The sequence below is a fragment of the Garra rufa genome, chromosome 5, assembly GCF_049309525.1.
Source record: "Garra rufa chromosome 5, GarRuf1.0, whole genome shotgun sequence".
Classification (NCBI taxonomy): Eukaryota; Metazoa; Chordata; class Actinopteri; order Cypriniformes; family Cyprinidae; genus Garra; species Garra rufa.
This window is the reverse complement of record NC_133365.1, coordinates 14,173,693-14,193,810: the sequence shown is the minus strand read 5'-3', so window position 1 is coordinate 14,193,810 and position 20,118 is coordinate 14,173,693. Positions and strand designations below refer to the sequence as shown.

Below are 20,118 nucleotides of genomic sequence, written 5' to 3'. Positions count from 1 at the left end.
GTTTACTGATTCAGAGTTTCCAAAAAGCTCCATTGATACTTTGCTCACCTTCCCTATAAAATATATAATATATATAATGTATATAATGTATATAATGCACGTTGTTAACAGATTACACTAACAGTTTAGTCAACCCCTGCCTATGGAGAGAGAAAAAAAAGTTTTCAAAAGCATCCCCCCCCCTCTGTTTTTTTCACAAATCGCACCCTGGTTATCGTTGTATTTATAGTTATCATTGTTTGTGTGAATGGGCCTTTACAGGTTTGGAACGAAATTAAGGTAAGTAATCAATGACAGAATTTTCCTTTTTGGACGAACTTCCCAAATCCTTTTAAGCATTAAGCATTTGTCTTGTTTTTTTTTTTATTTCAGAGCATTCAGGTTAGCATTTTAGTCTCTGTTTAGTGTAATTGTTTCTTTTGTATGCAATGGTGTGATTCATTGGCCCAAATAAATAAATCAATATCAAACAAAGATGAATTTGACATAGCATTTATTTAATATTTTTTCAAGATATCTATAGAGATCATAATTGTTATCATGAATTATTTTAGCCATGATAATCATGTAGTGAAAAATCTGATATCATGACAGTCCTTGTATCATTATTCCAGACAATATATAATTACGGGTCATTTTTGGCAGGCCACCTTTGATCACAACTTGAGTGTAGAGCGTCGTTCTGTTAGTATTTTAATGGCAGATGAATCATCTGAGTGCTCTTACACATTGTAGAATGTTTGTGCTATTTCTAGCCCCATTTCTTTTTCTTTGATTGACTCTATAGGTGCTGCTCTTAGTGTAATGTGCTTTCAGGTTTAGTATAACTATAGTGCTTACAGGAACAAGTTCAATTTTGATGTCATTTGTCAGTGGATTCTTCCTCTCTATTGTCTTGTCTTTACAGTGAACTTTGAGTTGACTTTCTTCTTAAGTGGCCAGATAGGCAGATGGCATGCATTCCATACGTGCATATTTTTTTCTGGATGGATTTCCTTTTACTTTGATGTACAGTCAATGCACTTACATTTCATTACATTTGAGCAGACGTTCTTCCTGAGTGACAAAAGGTCCATTAGTTTTTATGAGATACTGCTCTGGTCAACGTGGTAAGCAGTTATTGAAAAAAAGATAAAAAAGCAGAGATTTTTCACCATTTGAGTGCGAAGACAGTAAAGTGGTGAACCTAGTAATAGGGTGAGAAGACAAACTCTAGTGATTCCCAGTCCTTTTAGAAAGGTCCTACATATGAGTTGGGATGTTGTAATTACAATGGGAAAGTTTATATTTCTTACAAACTTTTTTTTCACTTCCTGAAAACATTTTAGCACTAAAAAAGAAAGTTGTAATGCACTGAGCGTGCCTGAATATTTGGGGAGTTTTCAGCAATCAAGGCAAAAGCATGTAATACGATGATCAGCTTTAAAAAAATGTTCTTGCAAGCTGAATAGCTTGTCAGACATGCAACAGTTTTGAATAAGCTACTCAAAAAAGTACAAGTAAACATAGTTTGTATTCCACATGTGCTGTCTTCAACATCATTTAGCAAAGAAATCATTAAAAATGATTAAAATTATGATTACTTAAAGGGATAGTTCACCCAAAAATGAAAATTCTGTCATCATTTACTCATTCTCATGTCTTTCCAAACTCATAAGACGTTGGTTCATCTTCAAAACACAAATTAAGATTTTTTTTTTTAATGAAATATAAGAGGTTTTTGTCCCCGCCAATGTTTAATACAAATCCATGTGAATCAAACAGTCTAATTCAAGTATTGGATGTATTTATATTTTATCAGTGATCTTCACACATGCTTAGAATAATTCGTTTTATGATTCATTTATGACTTTTGGGGATTTTTAAAGTTTTAGTTACCTGGACTTTCAATGGAGGGACAGAAACCTGTTTCCGCCATGAATAAAAAAAAAGTTAATTGCGACTTTTTATCTCACAATTCAGACACTTCTGACTTTCTCAGAATTGCGTGATAGAAACTCGCAATTCTGACTTTTTTCCTCAGAATTATGATAAACCTTACACCTAAAACCTGATAAACATGCAATTGCGAGTTCATTTTTTCTGAGAACATATAATTTTCCCCACTCAAAACTGGACTTTGTAACTCGCAATTGAGTTTATATCTCATAATTCCAAGGAAAAAAGTCAGAATTTCAGGAAGAAAAGTCAGAATTATGACAATTATGGCTTTATTTATCAGAATTGTGAGTTTATGTCCCACATTTCTGAGGAAAAAAGTGTGTTTTTATCTTGCAATTCTGACTTTATTTCTCACAATTGTTTATGTCATGGAATTCTGAGAAAAAGGTCAGAATTGCGAGATTTTATCTTGCTATTATCGCTTTATTTCTCAGATTAGCTTATATCACAATTATGAGAAAAAAAAGTCAGAATTGCAAGACAAAAGTCAGAATTGTGAGATATAAAGTAGCAATTACCTTTTTATTTTTGTATTTAGTGGCTAAAACGGGCTTCTATAGAAACCTCTCGGGTTTAATAGCAAATATCTTAATTTGTGTTTCGAAGATTAACCAAAGTCTTCTGGGTTTAGAACAATATGAGAGTAAATGATGAAAGAATATATATATATATATATAAATATCCCTTTAAGCTTGCTCAACATCTTACTCGTACTGAAATGTATTTTAGTTAGAATGCCCTTTATGTAAACTTTTAATTTAATGAATGATCTTTAAATAGCATTCAGAAAATAATTGAATGTCCTGAAGTTTGGCTCATTAATCTGAATGGGTCTTTACAGAAATTAGAGCCTTTCATTATATACTGTGGCAATTTTGAGCCTGGAGGTATGGTGAACTGGAAAATGAATTGGCAGTCCAGATTATACTTTTATATGAACACCATATACAGCACACAGGGAAGCACACTCAAGCAATTCAATACTGTAATAAATGTTTGGTCTAAGTGAAATAATTGACTTCTATAGAGAAGTCTATATGAGCATCCATTGTAACAGAACAAAGGAAATTTCAATCAAAAGCAATTTCAGTGCATTTGGTGTTGTGAAGAGAACAATGGTGCAAATTTGAAAAAGCCAGACTAACACACATACCTCAGCGCACATTTGATATCAGGATTTATATAATACATTCAGTAGGATTTAATAAGTATTGAATACACATTACTATATGCAATAAGCTGTTGCTGTTTTCACCAACACAATGGAAGACACAATTTTCAATACTTTTTAAGCTTAGGATTATAAACATGGATTTGTACCTTAAATAGTCCTGTAAGGGCTTAGTAGCGAAAAGGAGAAAATATGAGTTCACCTTTGATAAAAAAAAAAAAAAAAAATAGAGCAAAACTAAAAAATACTCTCAAGAGACAGTGAGGTGTTTATTACTTTCTTTATTGCTATGTGCTCCCCATTACAACAAACAGCCTCAGTAGTGTACACTTCCATTACAACTAACAAAAGTACAAATTAAAACAAAAAGAAATGACTGCAAGCGGTTAGCAACTGAAAGTGTCTTTGTAAGCCAGAACAACAACTAACACTTACATGAACTTGGAATTGTCAGGATAAACACGGTTTATCCTTTATGTCGGGTGTCTGTCTGTGGCTTAGGGATTGTCAATTTAACTTCTACTCGCATTCTTTTGGGTCTCTGAAAGCTTGTCGATAATATTAGCAATAGTTTCTTAGCAGGAAATGAGCTGTTGTGTGATACACACACTGTTCACCTCAGCTTTCGTTGGTTTAGACAACTGACACTATCTGTATGCAGATACAACTATTGCCTATTCTAGAGGATCAAAATCCACTATAATTTAAAAGCTACGAATTAACTGTGAAACAGTTTCGTGAAGGATCTGGGGATTTGTGGCTGAAGGACATGAATCACTGTAAATGACAGCTTTGTTTAGGACTTTCTCTACAATTTTTCTATTCTAAAATGGCTGTGAAACAGCTTTCCCTTTTAACATCTTAAAAACCGAGCATGTGTCTTACTGTATCTAAAATGGCAGTTAAAACAATAAGGTTATTCACACGTCTATTTTTGTGAGCTACTCTACTCAATGGCAATCTGTATTTTTTGTCTGAAATAACAGATATTGCTGCGCAGAAGACATGATGTTGAACTTTGAATCTGAATAAATACTCTAAAGTTCTCAAATGGTATATACAATAGCTTTACAGTGGCACACAGGTGAATGTGTGCATAGAGCTGAACTCCACTGATAGACTAACTGGTTTCTTGGTATTGCAGTCAGATGCATTGTGGTTGTGATACAATCCTTGATTATAAAAATAAATAGCTTTCCTCTCTCTCAGACAAGTGATATATCTTGTGCAGTGTCTCACAGTATAAGATCTCCAGAAAGTCCAGCTTTACTCCTTCAAATCTGGCCTTAAGCTATCAATTTACCTCAACCTGGGTCTCCTACATCATCGTGAAGCTGCTTGTTGTTGACTAAGCAAATTTTTGGCTGCAATGGTAAATCCATAAGACAAAACAAGGGAAATCTAAGATTTTCACAGTCTATGAGAATTCATTTGATTGAAGACTCGCTGAGAGGCTAATTTTGGAATGAAAAGTGAATATATTATGGCTATTTTAATTTCACTGATGTTTGTTCCTGGGGCTCACACCGTTTTGGAATTCTTCAGTGCTGAACTCATAGCTGACAGAACATATTATTAAAGTGTTCTTGATATAAAAAGCACCGATAATGCTCCTGAATCTCTCATTTAAAAAATCCTCAGTTTGTATTTTTGTAAAAATAATACTGACATTTTCCATACACAGTATTTACAGGAACGTTCATAAATATGAATTGGTCAAACATGTTTGGAGCTGGAAAAAGACTGTGAAGTTTGATACAACTACAAGCGTTTTCTCACGAGTACCACCGGAGTCTCTTCATGTACGCGCACCAAACCCCCATAGACCAGGCTGCTGAGAGGATCATCTTAACAACTTCTTTGGCACGTTCTCCATCACAACAGTGTGTGATTGACAAGTGTGTTTTAAAAACAAATACTGTTGGCGGGGGAGTTGAGAACATTTGAAAGTGAACCAGCACTTTACTCTCTCTTGCTTTTAAATATCTTGAGGATGATCTGAAGGGAAAGATGAATGTTTAAGGTCTATGTCTACAACGAACAAATAAGAGAGAGTCCAGAGGAAAAAAAGAGACAGACCATCCTTCATCTCTCCACCTCGGATGATGCTGTGGGCCACTGACTCTCTTGGAAAGTTTCCAGCTGCCACGGCGCATCTTTAGCGGCGTCCTCGTTCCGCGAGCTATGGATCGTCATCGCAGGCAGGTTCCTCGTGTGCCGCTTTTGAGTCTTGCTGTTGTCGGTATTGGCTTTGCGAGGCGGGGGAGTGGCGGTCTGCTTGGCAAATTGGCTTTGTGACGAGGATCCCTGCTGGTGTAGCTGTGGGACTTTCAGAGTTCCATTTACAGAGGCTGAGAGTGTCTCCAGAAGTTGGGAGGCTGAACCGAAGCGAAGTTCCTCCTCCGTCTTAGCAGCTTCGTGCAGAAGAGGAGCAAAAGTGCCACTTCGCTTACTGCAGGATTCACAGCAGAGCTTGTTGTAACCTGGTATCGAGCAATAACGAGCCAGAACCTCCATCTGACAGAATATGGACTTGTCTCCTCTGCATGGCTCATCTGTCGGAAAAGCAGAAGGCTTTTATTCTGTGCCAGTTTTTTTTTTACAGAAACTTTCCACATTTCAGCTTTTTTGAATATGCAAGGTCTTTATATCATCAATACTACCAAACACTGAAAGAACTGTCTCTTCGCATACTGTAAAATAGACTGTCCATGCACAATTGTGACAGAATTTCACCCAATAATTTTGACCACAATGGGAGCGTGCCCAATTTTGTCATGATTTACTCAATCTAAACCCATTTCTGCCTTTCGTGAAACACAAAAGGCCACTTTATTTCGACATTATCCTGGTTGTTCCTTTTTGTTAAAAGAAATGCTCATTCAGAGCCCAAATCCAAACAACAAATGGTGTTGAAATACACTCACAGTGAGCTCTACTATTACTGAAAAATGATGATCCTAACCTTTATCTTCATACCAAAATCACAGTTGGCAAGAAAGTGAGTCATCTTTTCTGAATCATTACAATATTGGTGTCTATGAATGAAAAGTGCTCATAAACAGCTGTTGAGAATGTACTCTAAATTGGAACAGAGTGGAGGCTTGGAAACAGTATTTGTTACTTCTTAAAAGATTAGTTCCATTCCAGACTCAAAATTTTCTGATAATTTACTCTCCCCTGTCATTTAAGATGTTTGCCTTTTTTTCTTTAATTGAAAATAAATTAAGATTTTTGAGGAAAACATTCCAGGATTTTTTCATATAGTGAACTTCAATGTGGATCAACAGGTTGAAGGTCCAAATTGCAGTTTCATTGCCGCTTTAAAGGCTCCAGAGGAATAAGGGTCTTATCTAGTGAAATGATAGGTCTTTTTTTTTAAATCGAATTTATATACTTTTTAACCACAAATGCTCATCTTACACTAGCTCATTCTCACACATTATGTAACCATGCAAAGTGAACGTGCAAAGAAAGTCAAACGCATTTAACAAAAAAGGTAACTTAAAACTACGATGTCAGACGATTTTGAAGTAGGAGACCCTACATTTTTTTTAACTGAAGCACACAGATGAATGACCTTTCCAACGTAATTACATAATGCCTGAAGATATGCATGACTCATCACAGAGCTAGTACAAGACATGCATTTGTGTTTAAAAAATTATATATATATATATATATTTTTTAAGAAAATGACCGATTGTTTTGCTAGGTAAGACTCTTATTCCTCAGCTAGGATCGTGTAGAGTCCTTTGAAGCTGCATTGAAACTGCAATTTGGACCTTCAACCTGTTGGTCCCCATTGAAGTGCACTATATGGAGAAAAGTCCTGGGGCCTCATTTATAAAACTTTCTTACGCACTGATTTGATCTTAGAGTGTTCGTACGATCAAATCCACGTCAAAGTACAGATTTATAAAAACCGTCTTTGACGTGGAAAAGTACTTATCTCCACGTCAGACTCCAGCTTGGCGTACGACCGTTTCCTTGTGATAATGCCTGGTATTGCAGATAGTTCAGCCTTACTATAATTTGATTTCTTGCACTCCTTTTTACTTGCCATTGTCACAGAGTTTTTGCTTTAGGAATGAGCTCATTTTATATGTTAATTAATTAAGCAGGGGCGTTTCGACGGCGGAACATTCAGCTGCACACAATTCCACGATCATTTGTGATTTATAACTGAATGACTGGCGGACGCATGGATTTCGTGGTACGTTTGTTTTCTCTGAATCGCTCTTACGATCAAATCAGAAAAGTTCTTAGATAAAATAAAGGATGGTTTCTACGCAAGTCTTTATAAATGAGGCCCCTGGAATGTTTTCCTCAAAAACCAGTCTTAAGTAGCATGGGTATTTTTGTAGCAATAGCCAAAAATACATTGTATAGGTCAAAGTGTTTGATTTTTCTTTTATGCCAAAAATCATTAGGATATTAGGTAAAGATCATGTACTATAAAGATATTTTGTAAATTTCCTACAGTAAATATTTCAAAACTTAATTTTTGATTAGTAATATGCATTGCTAATAACTTTATTTGGACAACTTTAAAGGTGATTTTCTCAGTATTTAGATTTTTTTTGAACCCTTAGATTTTTTTTTTTTTTATATCTCGGCCAGTGAAAGCTTATTTATTCAGCTTTTATATGATGTATAAATTTCAATAAAAACAACTGAACCTTATGACTGGTTTTGTAGTCCAGGGTCACATTTGTGTTCCACAAAAGAAAGGAACAACATGAGGGTGAGTAAATAATGACAGAAGTTTATTTGGGTGCACTATCCCTTTAGTCTTCATAATTAGTGATAAATCAGTGGAATAAACTCTGTAACTGTGACACTTATGTGTGGCTGACTTGTGATTTGGGTAATTCCCTCATCCCCTCAGTTTTACCTTGTTGTTCCACTCTCTTCTCACTGTCCTATTTAATACAAAAGCAAAAACCCACAAAACAGGCAGAGGTCATGAGGTCTTTCAATTAATGTAAGTCATGAAAGAGCCAGTTCATTTGAAGCTAGATTATAGACTATTTGTCATCAGGTGAACCACCAACTAGCTTGTCTTCTACAGCTAAAAAAAGAAGCAAAAGGCCTCCAGCTTCCTAAGGTGTCTAGCTTTATACTGTAGAAAGCTGAAAAGTTAAGCAGTGTGTGGCAAGAGTGCCATTTGTAAAGAGGTGTTTTGTTAACCTCCCAAAGAGATGGATGCCATCCAGGTGCGGCTCAAGCCATTAAAGAGGAATTAGGGGAAGTGTCATGCAAGCAGACACAAAGAAAGTGCTATTCACAGTGGTGTCTGCTGAGATATATATTTGGATTTCTCACTCTTATCACTGGACTCGTAACACAATGTGTTCTGACGAATAATGCTGACCAGCTGAGCGTTACTCATAAATGAACGGAGAGCAGCGGTACAATTCTCTCGAACAATGTCAGGCTTTCATGTTCGTGTGATTTTTCTATGCTGTAGGCACTACACATCATCGTAGTAAAACATGTTGCATTAAACACAAAGATAAATGTACAATTTATAGCTCATGGGGTTTAAAAAGGCAAAAGACTTTTTTTTTCCCAAAAGAAAAATGTTGAAAAAGAGTATTATTCATGAATAAGAAACACTGCCAAAGCCTCATGTTCATTTCAAGCTTGTAGGCATTATGTGACCTAATTAATAGCTTTCTCATAATGCGTGTCTAAATGAAAGTTCTCAACAGACAACTGAGATGGTAAACAAGCTTCTCCAGAGAGCAGGTGAGAAGTTCACAGACCACAAAAGCATTCTGGGAAATTAACTGCGGTTAAGAGCACCATGAATAATGTCATCAATGCAGATGAATTTGTGCATTGTGCAGTATTCTCCATTCTCTTTCAACATGCTTGCTTTTGTTAAATGAACAACATGAACAGTTCAGCCACTCAAGACCCCATAAAATCGCCTGATTAGTGCAGATTTTTGTCCCTGCGCTGGTTTCTGCTTTGTGTTTCAGAATTTGCAATGGCGTGTCCATGTCATCTTACCATGGCAGGGTCCTGGCCTGCAGGGCTTTTCTGACTCAGGCTTCTCGCCGGTGCATTGATCTCCAATACGACATGTGACCGAACGTCGTGCCATACCTTGTCCACAGGACACTGAGCACTGAGAGATAAATAAGAAGGTAAGGTGAATATAAACCATATTACAGACAAATATACATGGTTTTACAGGAGTCATCAATTGAGAAATCAAATTGTTTTGACATGAATTATTGCATGCATTGTAGTCATTGTACTACAAAAACATTTCAGAGCTCAAAACTACCTTGTTAGTCCAAAAATAGCTTTTCAGAAAACGACTTGTTTCAGATGCACCTAATTACAGTAGGAGTTTATAGACAACCTGATCAATGACTTAACAACAATGTGCATTGAAAGAGCTTGGTGTTAAATCCATTAGCTTGGGGTCAAAATCAATACCACATTGGCTTGTTCACTAGAGGATTACACCTCCCGACTGAGCTTGATATATTTGTATAATATTTAAAATCATTAAAAGACTTCTTTGCAATGGAACACTCAAAGCCTGGATTTTAGCTTCAAATTCTGACACAGTTGGGTAATGAGGTCACTCTGGGTGAATTTTAAAATCAATATTGATATAAAACCAATGGAAATGTCAGGACATTATGAGTGCAGGAGAATGGTTTTAATTTCAAGGTAAAAAGTACAAACTGAAAGGAAATTAGAGCTAATTTGTTTTCCCCTAGGCGTTTCTCAACAGAAAAAACAACAATTCCTCTGATGTGGTAAACACATTCTTCAAATGAGATTTTGTAATCGCACAATGATTTCAAGCCCAATTACGTTAAAAAGTGCTTGCAGATCGTTTTTTGTTCTGCTGAGCTTTGCAAAATATAATTGAACAATCTTCTCATTGTCCCAAAATGCTACTTGCAATAACCTTGACAACTAATACTTTTGTATTCATAGCAACAAAACATCATGTAATCCAAGACAAACATACCTCTGACCAGGGCCCGGTTCTCCATTGGGCTGGGCAGGGCAGTCTATTACATGGCCTCCTGATCTCAGGCTTTTCCCCACTGCAGTACTTGCTGTGGATGGAGCGGTTTGTGCCCTCATGAAGGAACTGGACACAGCGTACGGTGCGGATTTGGTATCCCAAACTCCCACAGGTTTTAGTGCAGTGTTCCCACTCCTCTGTGATCCATCTGTCAGAAGACAAATTGTGATGTATTGAGATTTTTTCCATATCCAAACCTCTACTTAGTTTCAAATGAGAATATCTCAACAGATGTTTATCAGCATTATTCATTTTTAGATCACTTTAAAAGGGATAGTTCACCCAAAATAGAATATTCTGTCTTATTTACTCATCCTCAAATTGTTCCAAACCTGTATGAGTTTCTATTTTGAAAACAAAAAACAAAAACAAAAATGATGGCTACAATATGGCCACTGTCAGCTGAGACAGCGACAATCAGCTTAAACTGTATTTTTCTCTAAAAAAAACTTAAATTATAATTAATTATATATTTGTGAAATTCAAATGAAATACACACAAGGCAAATTCTGACTATTCTGTTAATCACTTTAACTCAAAACTTCATTATTATCATTATTATATTTAACTTCATTATTCCTTGTCTCAAGATAGACCAGCTGCTAAGAAATCTGTGTTGGATAAAATAAATCAGATGGACTATTTAGCACCCAGAATGTGATCAGAGATTGTAAACGCTCGGCCTAATGAACTCCTTCATAAACCTCAAGATCAACATACAGTCATTAAGATCATAACATACAAGTGATACTTTGTCAAGGCTGACAATTTATTAAAGACGGCTTATCATCGAACAACTCCCTCACATCATTTAAAGGGATAATTCACACAAAAATTCTGGCATCATTTACCGACTTCTACTGTGTAAATGAAAACTCACTGAGACCAACATTCTTTAAAATACCTTATGTTGTGTTTCACGGAAGAAACTAATTTAAGCAAATTCTGAACATGTTAAATATTTCAAAACTCAAAATTGTATGTTGACTTACTGGCTCAAATTAAATCATATAAACTGGATGTCTTTTAAAGGGAACCCTGGGTATTAAGACTTGTATGGCTTAATATGACGTAAATGTCTCTTACTAAAATATGTAGTAGAAAACCCATTAAAGATTTATGTTATTTTAAAAAATTCAAAGGTTATTTTGCACTATGAGGGCAACTGTTTTTCGAAATATGTCAAAATATGTCACTCTGTCAGCTACTGGTGCTACCTGTTGCTATTTTTATTGCAACACAACTCAGAAAAATTAAACACTGATACAATGACACATTGTGCGGCTTTTGGTTGTAATGTTTAGTCGAAGGGCAACGAGAAGCAAAGTAAGTCTTCAGTGCTTTACTAGTCATAAGAAGAGGAGAAAAGAATGGGAAGATGCCTGTGGACAAATTAAACTTCCTAAAGACCCGTGTCTTTGTTCTTTCCACTTTAGCCCTGATTCCTTTGAGGCTTTTAGTAAAGCACAGCTACTGAAAGAGCTTACAAATGGTAAAGACAAGAAAGGATAGATGCCACCCTGGCAGGATGCAAACATGCCGATGCTTTTGGTTTAAGCATTTGGTTTAAGCCTACGCTTATATCCATTGCTGTCTGTAAGCTCTTTCAATAACTGTGGTCATTGAGTTGTTATTTACTGAGTTGCGGTAAAAATAGCAACAGGTGGTGCCAGCAGCTCACCGAGTGCAACCATTTTACATCATCGAAACAATGGAGCCCCCCATAGTGCAAAATATGTATAAAATGGTGTGGATTTTTTTAAATACATTGGTTATTCTACACCGTATTTTAGTAAGAGACATAATTTTTATTATACAAGTCTTAATATCTGGGATTCCCACTAACACTGGCACTTTAGCTCAACATAACTGAGGTTGAGTAAATGATGACAGTTTTCATTTTTTAGGTGAACTATCTTTTTAAAGGCACAGTATGTATTTTCACCGCTAGAGAGCGCATATTCAAAACAAACAAAGAAACAAAGACGAAGTGTGAATGACGCTGTGATTGAGTGTGGAATCATGGGAGTTGTCGTCTTTGTCCCTACAGCCGATGCAATCCGACTAGATTTGGACAGAAATTTCTGTTTTTGGAAGCGGTTTTCTATTTCCGTCATGTCGCGGCTGGACCAACAACATTCAAACTATGACAGCGATAATCACAGGTGCTAAATATGTACTTTAGTCAATGTTAAAAGTACCTAATGTGAGTTTGAATGTCATATTGCATGACATTTATAGCCATATTGAAAGCAACAACAGATCTTGAAAATAAATTAAAGCAAACATTTACGTTAAAACTGCAAACTCAATGCGAGCCAACAAGCATATTCTGTAACAAAGATGGTATTAGTCACTCAGTATGTACATTAAATAATGTTAAAAAGGTTCATGAATTAGATGATAAACTTGTCCATTTCGGTGGGAGTGTGATATTTGAGTGATTCTGTCACATTGTGTCTGGAGTGGACAGCCAAATTGCTAGTGTCTATATATATATATATATATATATATATATATATATATATATATATGACCCTGGACTACAAAACCAGTCATAAGGTAAAATTTTACAAAACTGAGATTTATACATCATATGAAAGCTCAATAAATAAGCTTTCTATTGATGCATAGTTTGTTAGGATAGAACAATATTTGACCAAGCCAAGATACAAATATTTGAAAATCTAGAATCTGAGGTTGCAAAAAAAATAAAATACTGAGATAATCACCTTTAAAGTTGTCCAAATTAGGTTCTTAACAATGCATTTTACAAATCAAAAACTACAATTTGATATATTTACAGTAGGAATTTTACAAAAAATCTTCATGGAACATGATCTTTACTTAATTTTCCTAATGATTTTTGGCATAAAAGAAAAATCAAAAATTTTGACCCATGCAATGTATTATTGGCTATTGCTACAAATATACCCCAGCGACTTAAGACTGGTTTTGTGGTCCAGGGTCACACACACACACACATATATATATATATATATATATATATATAACCTGTTCTAATGGTTTTTGGATATTTTCATAAAAAAACTTACATATTGTGCCTTTAAGTAGTTTTTTTTTTAATATCATTAAATGACTACTATACCCCTACCAGAGGTTACATGACATTGGAGAGAAGTGTGATGTAAAAACTACTGACTATAATCGACTTGCCACCCCCTCCACGGCACGCTTGTGGAATTGAGGAGCATGTTCAGTGGCTGAACCAGCCTGTGTAACAGAGAACACTACAGAAGGTCATTTGTGCCTCGTTTGTGCCTTTATAATTCGTCCACGTGGTGTATAAGCAGGCATCATTGACCTGTGTGAACTGACATAATTAAATAGTACAGCATGTGCAACTGCTCTTGAACATACACTGCTTAGACATCTGCTTAGATAAAGTAGTAGTCTTGAAAGGTTAAAAACCTTACATTAATTTGAAAACGTCTAGGTTACGTATGTAACCCCTGTTCCCTGAGGACAGGGAACGAGACGCTGCATCCTTATTCAGGACACTATGGGAACTGCCTTCAGTGTGACCGGTTCTGAAGCTCGAGTAAAACAACAACAATGAACTTGACATTGACCGGCGCCAGCCCGTGACGTCATTAACAAGGCGCCTACCAGTATAAAAGGGGCGCTTGTGAATACATCAAACCATCTTTTTGTCTGACGGACCCTCTGTGCTTGCGGGGAACTCTGGGAGTGGAGGTCAGAGACCTAACTACACTCAACACTGGGGGTGATTCATGAGGCTCCAAGAGCCTAAGCAATAGAACCACCTAAGTGGAGTTTCTCAGGAGAGTGGAGGCTTCTACAAGAAGACTCTCAGATGAGAGGAAGCCTAGCGACACTCGATCCTATAATAGTGCTGTCTGGAGTGGAGTAGGAAAAAACCCCAGGGGTTTTTAGAACCAACTCTAGAATGGGAACGGAGAAATACTGCGTAACCCATACCTTACAGGTTTTTAGCAAAGAGCCCTACTCTTAGAGGGGGATCTTTACCATTCCAGGTGAGAGGCAGCCCAGCGCTCAACCCTAGGTTGCTTCTATAAGAAAAAGGGGTGGGGAACCTACCCACACCTCCCGGTCTTCACACTCAGAGGAGTGGAGTCTCTGAAGAAACTCTTACCACGGGACGGGGTTAGTCTGCCACACCCAGCGGATGGGTGAACATGCATATGCAGATTGCCAAGACAAGCTCAAACAGCGGAGGCTTCAGGAAAAAACTCTCATACGTGAGAGGAAGCCTAACAACGCTTTTAACCCCACTGGAGTTAACAGCAAGTGGAGGTCTAAACACTGTCTCATGAACGAGGGGAGACCTGGCTACACTTAACACTCAGGGGCAGTAGGACTCAAGTTACAGAGTCCAAACTAAGTCTCACCCAAGCAGAGCTGGTAGACAAATACATACATACACATATAACACCCAATATGTCGTTTCGTATACCGGACCGTCAGACTGCGTTAGTAACTTCATCATAGGCCCGGCCCCGGAGTCTAGGACGGGGAAGGCAGGCGGCCGAGCGATCGTGAGGGGAACAGGGAGAGGGGACCTCAGGTAGCCGATTCCAGCCTGCCTCTACGCCTGCGCCGGATCGTTTCCCTGAGATCCTGCTTCCTATGCCTCGCATCACGTCTCCTCTGAGACCTGCTCCTTGGAGGAGGAGGGCCTCGAGTGGCCACACTAGCCACCTGGCCCTGTCTCTGTCTGTCCCCGGCGTTTGGGTGCGGGCGTGGACCGGCGAGGGATAAAGGACTTAAACGCCACTGAGCGCGCCTTCGCCTCCCTGAATTTTTCGACCACCGTCTCTATAGACGTGCCGAACAAGTCGGAAGGCGAAACCGGGGCATCGAGGAGAAATCGTTTGTCTTTCTCCCCGATGTCTGTGAGGTTCACCCACAGATGTCTCTCTGTGGCCACCAGAGCAGACATAGCGCGACCAACCGCGGTCGCGGTCTGCTTGGTAGCCCTCAGAGAGAGATCAGTGGTGCGGCGCAGCTCAGTCACCTCCTCTGGGGAAAGTCCCAGGCCCTGGTCCAGATCTTTGAGCAGGTCGGCCTGGTATGCCTGCAACACTGCTACTGTGTGCAGGGCAGCACCAGCCTGACCCATTGCCGCGTACGCCCTGCCATTCAGCCGCAATGTTTCTTTAAGCGGCTTGGACGGCAGGGTTGGAGCCTTAAGTGTCGATGTCACCCCTGATGAAAGATAAGCAGCCAGGGTATCTTCCACAGGGGGCATCGACACGTACCCGTGCTCACGCATTCCCTGGACATCAGCATAGTTAACATGCTGATGCCTGTGAATGCGGGCCGAGTACGGTTTATCCCATGCCTTCTCGACCTCAGCATGGAGGTCGGAAAGGAATGGGAGGCTCAAAGGAGGTGGCCTGACATGGCCAGGAAGATACCTCTCATCAAGTCTACCGTGAGGGATCTCTTCCTGTGCGCGCCGCCACGGCAGGTCTAACCTCGCGGCGGCGCATTCCATGACGGCCATCAGCTCCTCGTACGCTTGGCAGGAGGGCTGGACAGACTCAGAAGACTCATCTTCGCCCATCTCAACCTCTTCCTGCTCGCCCTGGCTAGCAGCCAGCAGAGCACTCACCGCTGGACCCGAAGATGTGAGAGACAACACATCTTCTTCCAGCAGCGCGCTCTCGTCCCTTGCCGCCGAGCGCGAGAGACAAACGCCTCTCTCGAACTCGTCAGCGAGCTCCACCTGCGAACCCCACGATCTCAGCCGCCGGGCAGCCTCAGCTGCCGCATGGGCCAGAGTCGCGTGGGGCAGATGAATGTCTCAATTCCCTCGAGAAAAGGGACAAACGAGAGCGGAGCTTTTTCAGCGAAAAGCCCTCACAATGTACGCACTCTGTCCCCTCAAGAACAGAGTGCGCGTGCTCCTCACCCAAACATATAACGCACAGGCTGTGTGAATCATCCGGTGTCAGACTCCTCGGACACGGATCAACACACTTCCTGAACTTCTTACCTCCGGGCATCGTCATCATACTCACGCTTAGAACAAGGTGATCTGAAGAACAAAAAGATGGTTGATGTATTCACAAGCGCCCCTTTTATACTGGTAGGCGCCTTGTTAATGATGTCACGGGCTGGCGCCAGTCAATGTCAAGTTCATTGTTGTTGTTTTACTCGAGCTTCAGAACCAGTCACGCTGAAGGCAGTTCCCATAGTGTCCTGAATAAGGACGCAGCGTAGAGTTCCCTCCGGAAGGGAAATGTATTTTTAATGGCTTAATGCAAACCACTGCTCTTCTATCTCCTGCCATCATAACATGTATGTGCAATTTTTAATCATGTTACCAGCATCATGATTAATACAATAACATGGTCAGGAAGTCAACATGTTACAGACAAGTTAATGCTTTTTTCAGGTAAGTACTCATGTGGGTCAACAGTCAACAGGTCATCCTTTAAAGGATGTGATTAGACGATAAAGGATGTGAGGCATTCACATATCCATGAAAGTGTCTCATTTGCAGGATTAATGTAGCATACTCTAGTGTTCAAGATGGATTTACGGTGCTTTTCGAAACACCCGGCTGCATGCCGAATATTGTTGCTCAGAAACAGAAATGTAATTGATAAGATAAAGACAAGACTCTTCAGACAAAAATGAAAATTCTGTCATCGTGTCCTCACCTTTATGTTATTTGACACTTTCATGACATTCTTTCTGTCATGGTGCACAAAATTAGTTTTCTATAATAAGATGTCCATACTGCTCTTTTCCAAATAATAAAAGTAAGCTGACCACAAATGTCAACCAAGATGGAGCTTGAGCCACTGATCCCTATCCATGCAGGTTTAAAACAACATGAGGGTGAGTACATTACACAGTATGTAGGATTTTTTATTTATGAGTGACCTATCCTGCTTAATAAACATGAGTATTAATAATTATTGGTTGTCTAGTCTATGAATAGGAAGGCTGAGATTTTTTTTGCCTGTTGAAGTCATTGGCAGACAGAATACATACGTTCTTCTGTTAATAAAACAAGCCAAAACCTCAGGAGCAAAGCAAGAAAGATGTAGACTATGTTATGAAGATGGTCATATGTAGGCTGACCTGATATATTACCCACCCCTTTGTTTATTAAATATTTAGGTTCATTTACTTACCACATTTAATTATTTTTACAGCAAAAAGCTTATTCTGTCAAAAAATCGTATTAATAAGGAAGCAAATGAGGCAGGGGAACTAAAGTGGCCACCACCGGCAGAGACAGCTTCAAGAGTGAGGAAGATAAAAGAGAAAATTAGGACAGGCGAATGCAAAGGGAAGGGGAAAAAGGAAATGCAGGAAGAACTGCAGGCGCAATCTCATCCTCCGCAGATGTGCAGGAGGAGGAGCCCTGGTGACTGATGGGCACACAGAGGAAATATCAAAATCGAAATAGGAAAGCATCACAGCAGCTGACTCTCCAGCAACAGTTCAGCTTGCAGAAAATCAAATGATTCTGCAGCAGCTCCTGTTGTTTAGTATTAACACTACATTTCTCCATTTGTCATTTTTACCAATTTTTAAAATCTGTTTTGCTCCTTTAAGGACCCTATTTATGCTAACTGCATTCATTTTCAAAAGTATTAGGAGATATAAATGAATCATCATGCCTCAATCTGCACAGAGTTTTAATTCCTCTGCCACACTAGAAGGAAAATCTACGAGAAAGTCTTAAGGCGCAATTACAATTATGTGGCTTTACTCTCAGCATGAAATTCGCAATGTGATGTGGGAGAGTAAACAACTGACTAGTACACGTCAGAGGCTCAAATTACAATCCCATTAAAACTGTCCTTAAAACTGACACTTTATGTTTCAGGCTAGAAATCGCTGATACAACCTTTAAATGTAAGAGATGATTTATAATGCTCAGCCATCTGTTAGCAGGTGGTGGCATCCACTTTATTCTGTTGCTCTTCATACAAGTGGATTTTAAAATGCTGAAAGACAGAGACTTGTACTCCAAAAGAGATTGAGTATATGTTGATAAAAGAGATTGCAAAAGAGATTCACTCTACCTATTCTGTCATTTCCAAGTAACAATGAGCCGTCATTGAAATGGTGCTCTCACAGATACTGTTTATACCCTTGACTGCTCAAGTGCTTCATGTAGATGCTATAAATCATACATGGATATAGAATAGTTGATGAAATATGATGTTACAATGTAATCACTGCAACAAAGACTCTTGAGTGTAATTGACCATTCGCCAGGAGTTTGATTGACAGTCTGCGAAACTGTTCGACAAACACACTAGACAGAATGAGTTAAAGTCTGTGGGATTTAGGGCTGTTACTAACAATTATTTTGGTAATTGAGCAATCGGATGATTATACTGACTATTAATCAAGTAAAATGATAATTAGAATTAATTTTTTGAGGTAATAAAAATAGGCCTAAGCAAACAATAGCCTTTAAAATGACTTAAAATACATACATAATAGCAATGAGGCAATAATAATTGGTTCAAATAAAGTATCAAAAGCAAGCAATCAAATAGTTTTATTGATTAAAACTGTGAAAATACAAAATGTATTATAAATAATAATGCAACTAATGCACATTACGAATAATAGCAAAGGCCTGCAGAGGGCGCAAAGAGCCTAACAATGTTTGTACAATTTACAGCGTGACCTAATCCTTGTTTAATTTTTTTTAAACTCCTTTTTTTTTTTTCAAATGTACACTCAATCTTTAATATTTGGCCGTTTTTTCTTGGAGAGATGGAGTTTGAGATGCTCCACACTTAATAAATAATAAATGTTTGTGTGGAGCAGCATTTGCTGTGAATGGAGCTGCTCTGAGATGCACGTAACCTACATGCATATAAATAAAGCGCATAAAGTGCAGCACATATATTTATTTAACTGAATCGTAGAGTTTGTGAATTCGCAATAGCATTGTGCGTTATTTTTTTTTAAATGGGTTTAATTTAGAAAATGGTCTAATAATGCGTTTTATGGATTCTCGTCCGTAGAATGCGGCGGCACTTCTGGTATTTTGCCGGTTACTCGACACGGGCAAATTGCAGTCAAGGATTTTTTTTTAAGTTGAGTACTCAAATTTAATTGAGGAATCGAGACAGCCCTAGTGGACTTAAACTTGAAAAATGCTGTGTATTGACATTTTTCCACAATTTAAACAAGATTTCTTCTTACATTTATTCATGTTTATTTTGTGCTATAACTAGTAAAGAAGCACGTGTGGCTTGAAGTGACGCAATACAGCGATCTGTCGGGACACATTAAAGAGCCACAAAATGCTATTTATTGTTTGAATTTCTTAAAAAAATTACAAAATCAGAAAGCTAAGACTGGTTTGTCTTGTCTGTCAATGCATTGTCAGTGTCCTCTTTGCTCTGCGGTGCATTTTTACAGTGTGATGTCTTGTTGGATGTAGCAACAGGAACTAAATGGGGCAGATATTTATGAAGGGTCTTTACTGGTGGGACCAGAGGTCATGTTAACCCGAAAATTGTCCAGTTTACACATTTACAGAACTTTTTTATCACTGACTGAAAAATCTGAAGGCCGTCTGTCACTTTGACAGAGTACACAGAGGCTGATTCATTGTAAATTTTAACTGTAATTTCCACCCCTGTCGAGTTGGTGGCGAGTGTGTTCCAGTGTGGCAGCAGATGGGATGCAGGACAAAAATGAAATTGTCACAAACCTTTTGCTATGTGTTTCATTATGCACAGGCAAGTACCAAGTTTTAAGCTATAGTGATCTATCACACCACATTAAAGGGCGTCAAAACGGTATTTATTGCTTGACTTTTCTAATAAATTGGACAGAATTTGAAATCTGAGACATTGTTTCATATCAAAAGTAACAAAGCACAGAGCATAGACTATTGCAATTTATTGAATGGGAGGTGCACTATGAACTGTTCATTAATCAACAG

General features: G+C 38.4%; 1 protein-coding gene across 1 annotated transcript in view; it reads right to left on the bottom strand.

The window, feature by feature from the left end:
• Positions 1-3,376: 3,376 nt before the first annotated feature.
• The window catches only part of adamts3 (ADAM metallopeptidase with thrombospondin type 1 motif, 3), a 97,113-nt gene continuing 80,371 nt past the window's right edge, over positions 3,377-20,118 (bottom strand). Inside the window, exons 14-16 of the mRNA XM_073839532.1 lie at positions 10,116-10,323; positions 9,134-9,251; positions 3,377-5,667 (exon numbers count right to left, since the gene is read on the bottom strand). Of these exons, the coding sequence (XP_073695633.1) occupies positions 5,198-5,667; positions 9,134-9,251; positions 10,116-10,323 (796 nt within the window). The 3' untranslated portion in view covers positions 3,377-5,197. The remainder of the gene's footprint in view (positions 5,668-9,133; positions 9,252-10,115; positions 10,324-20,118) is intronic.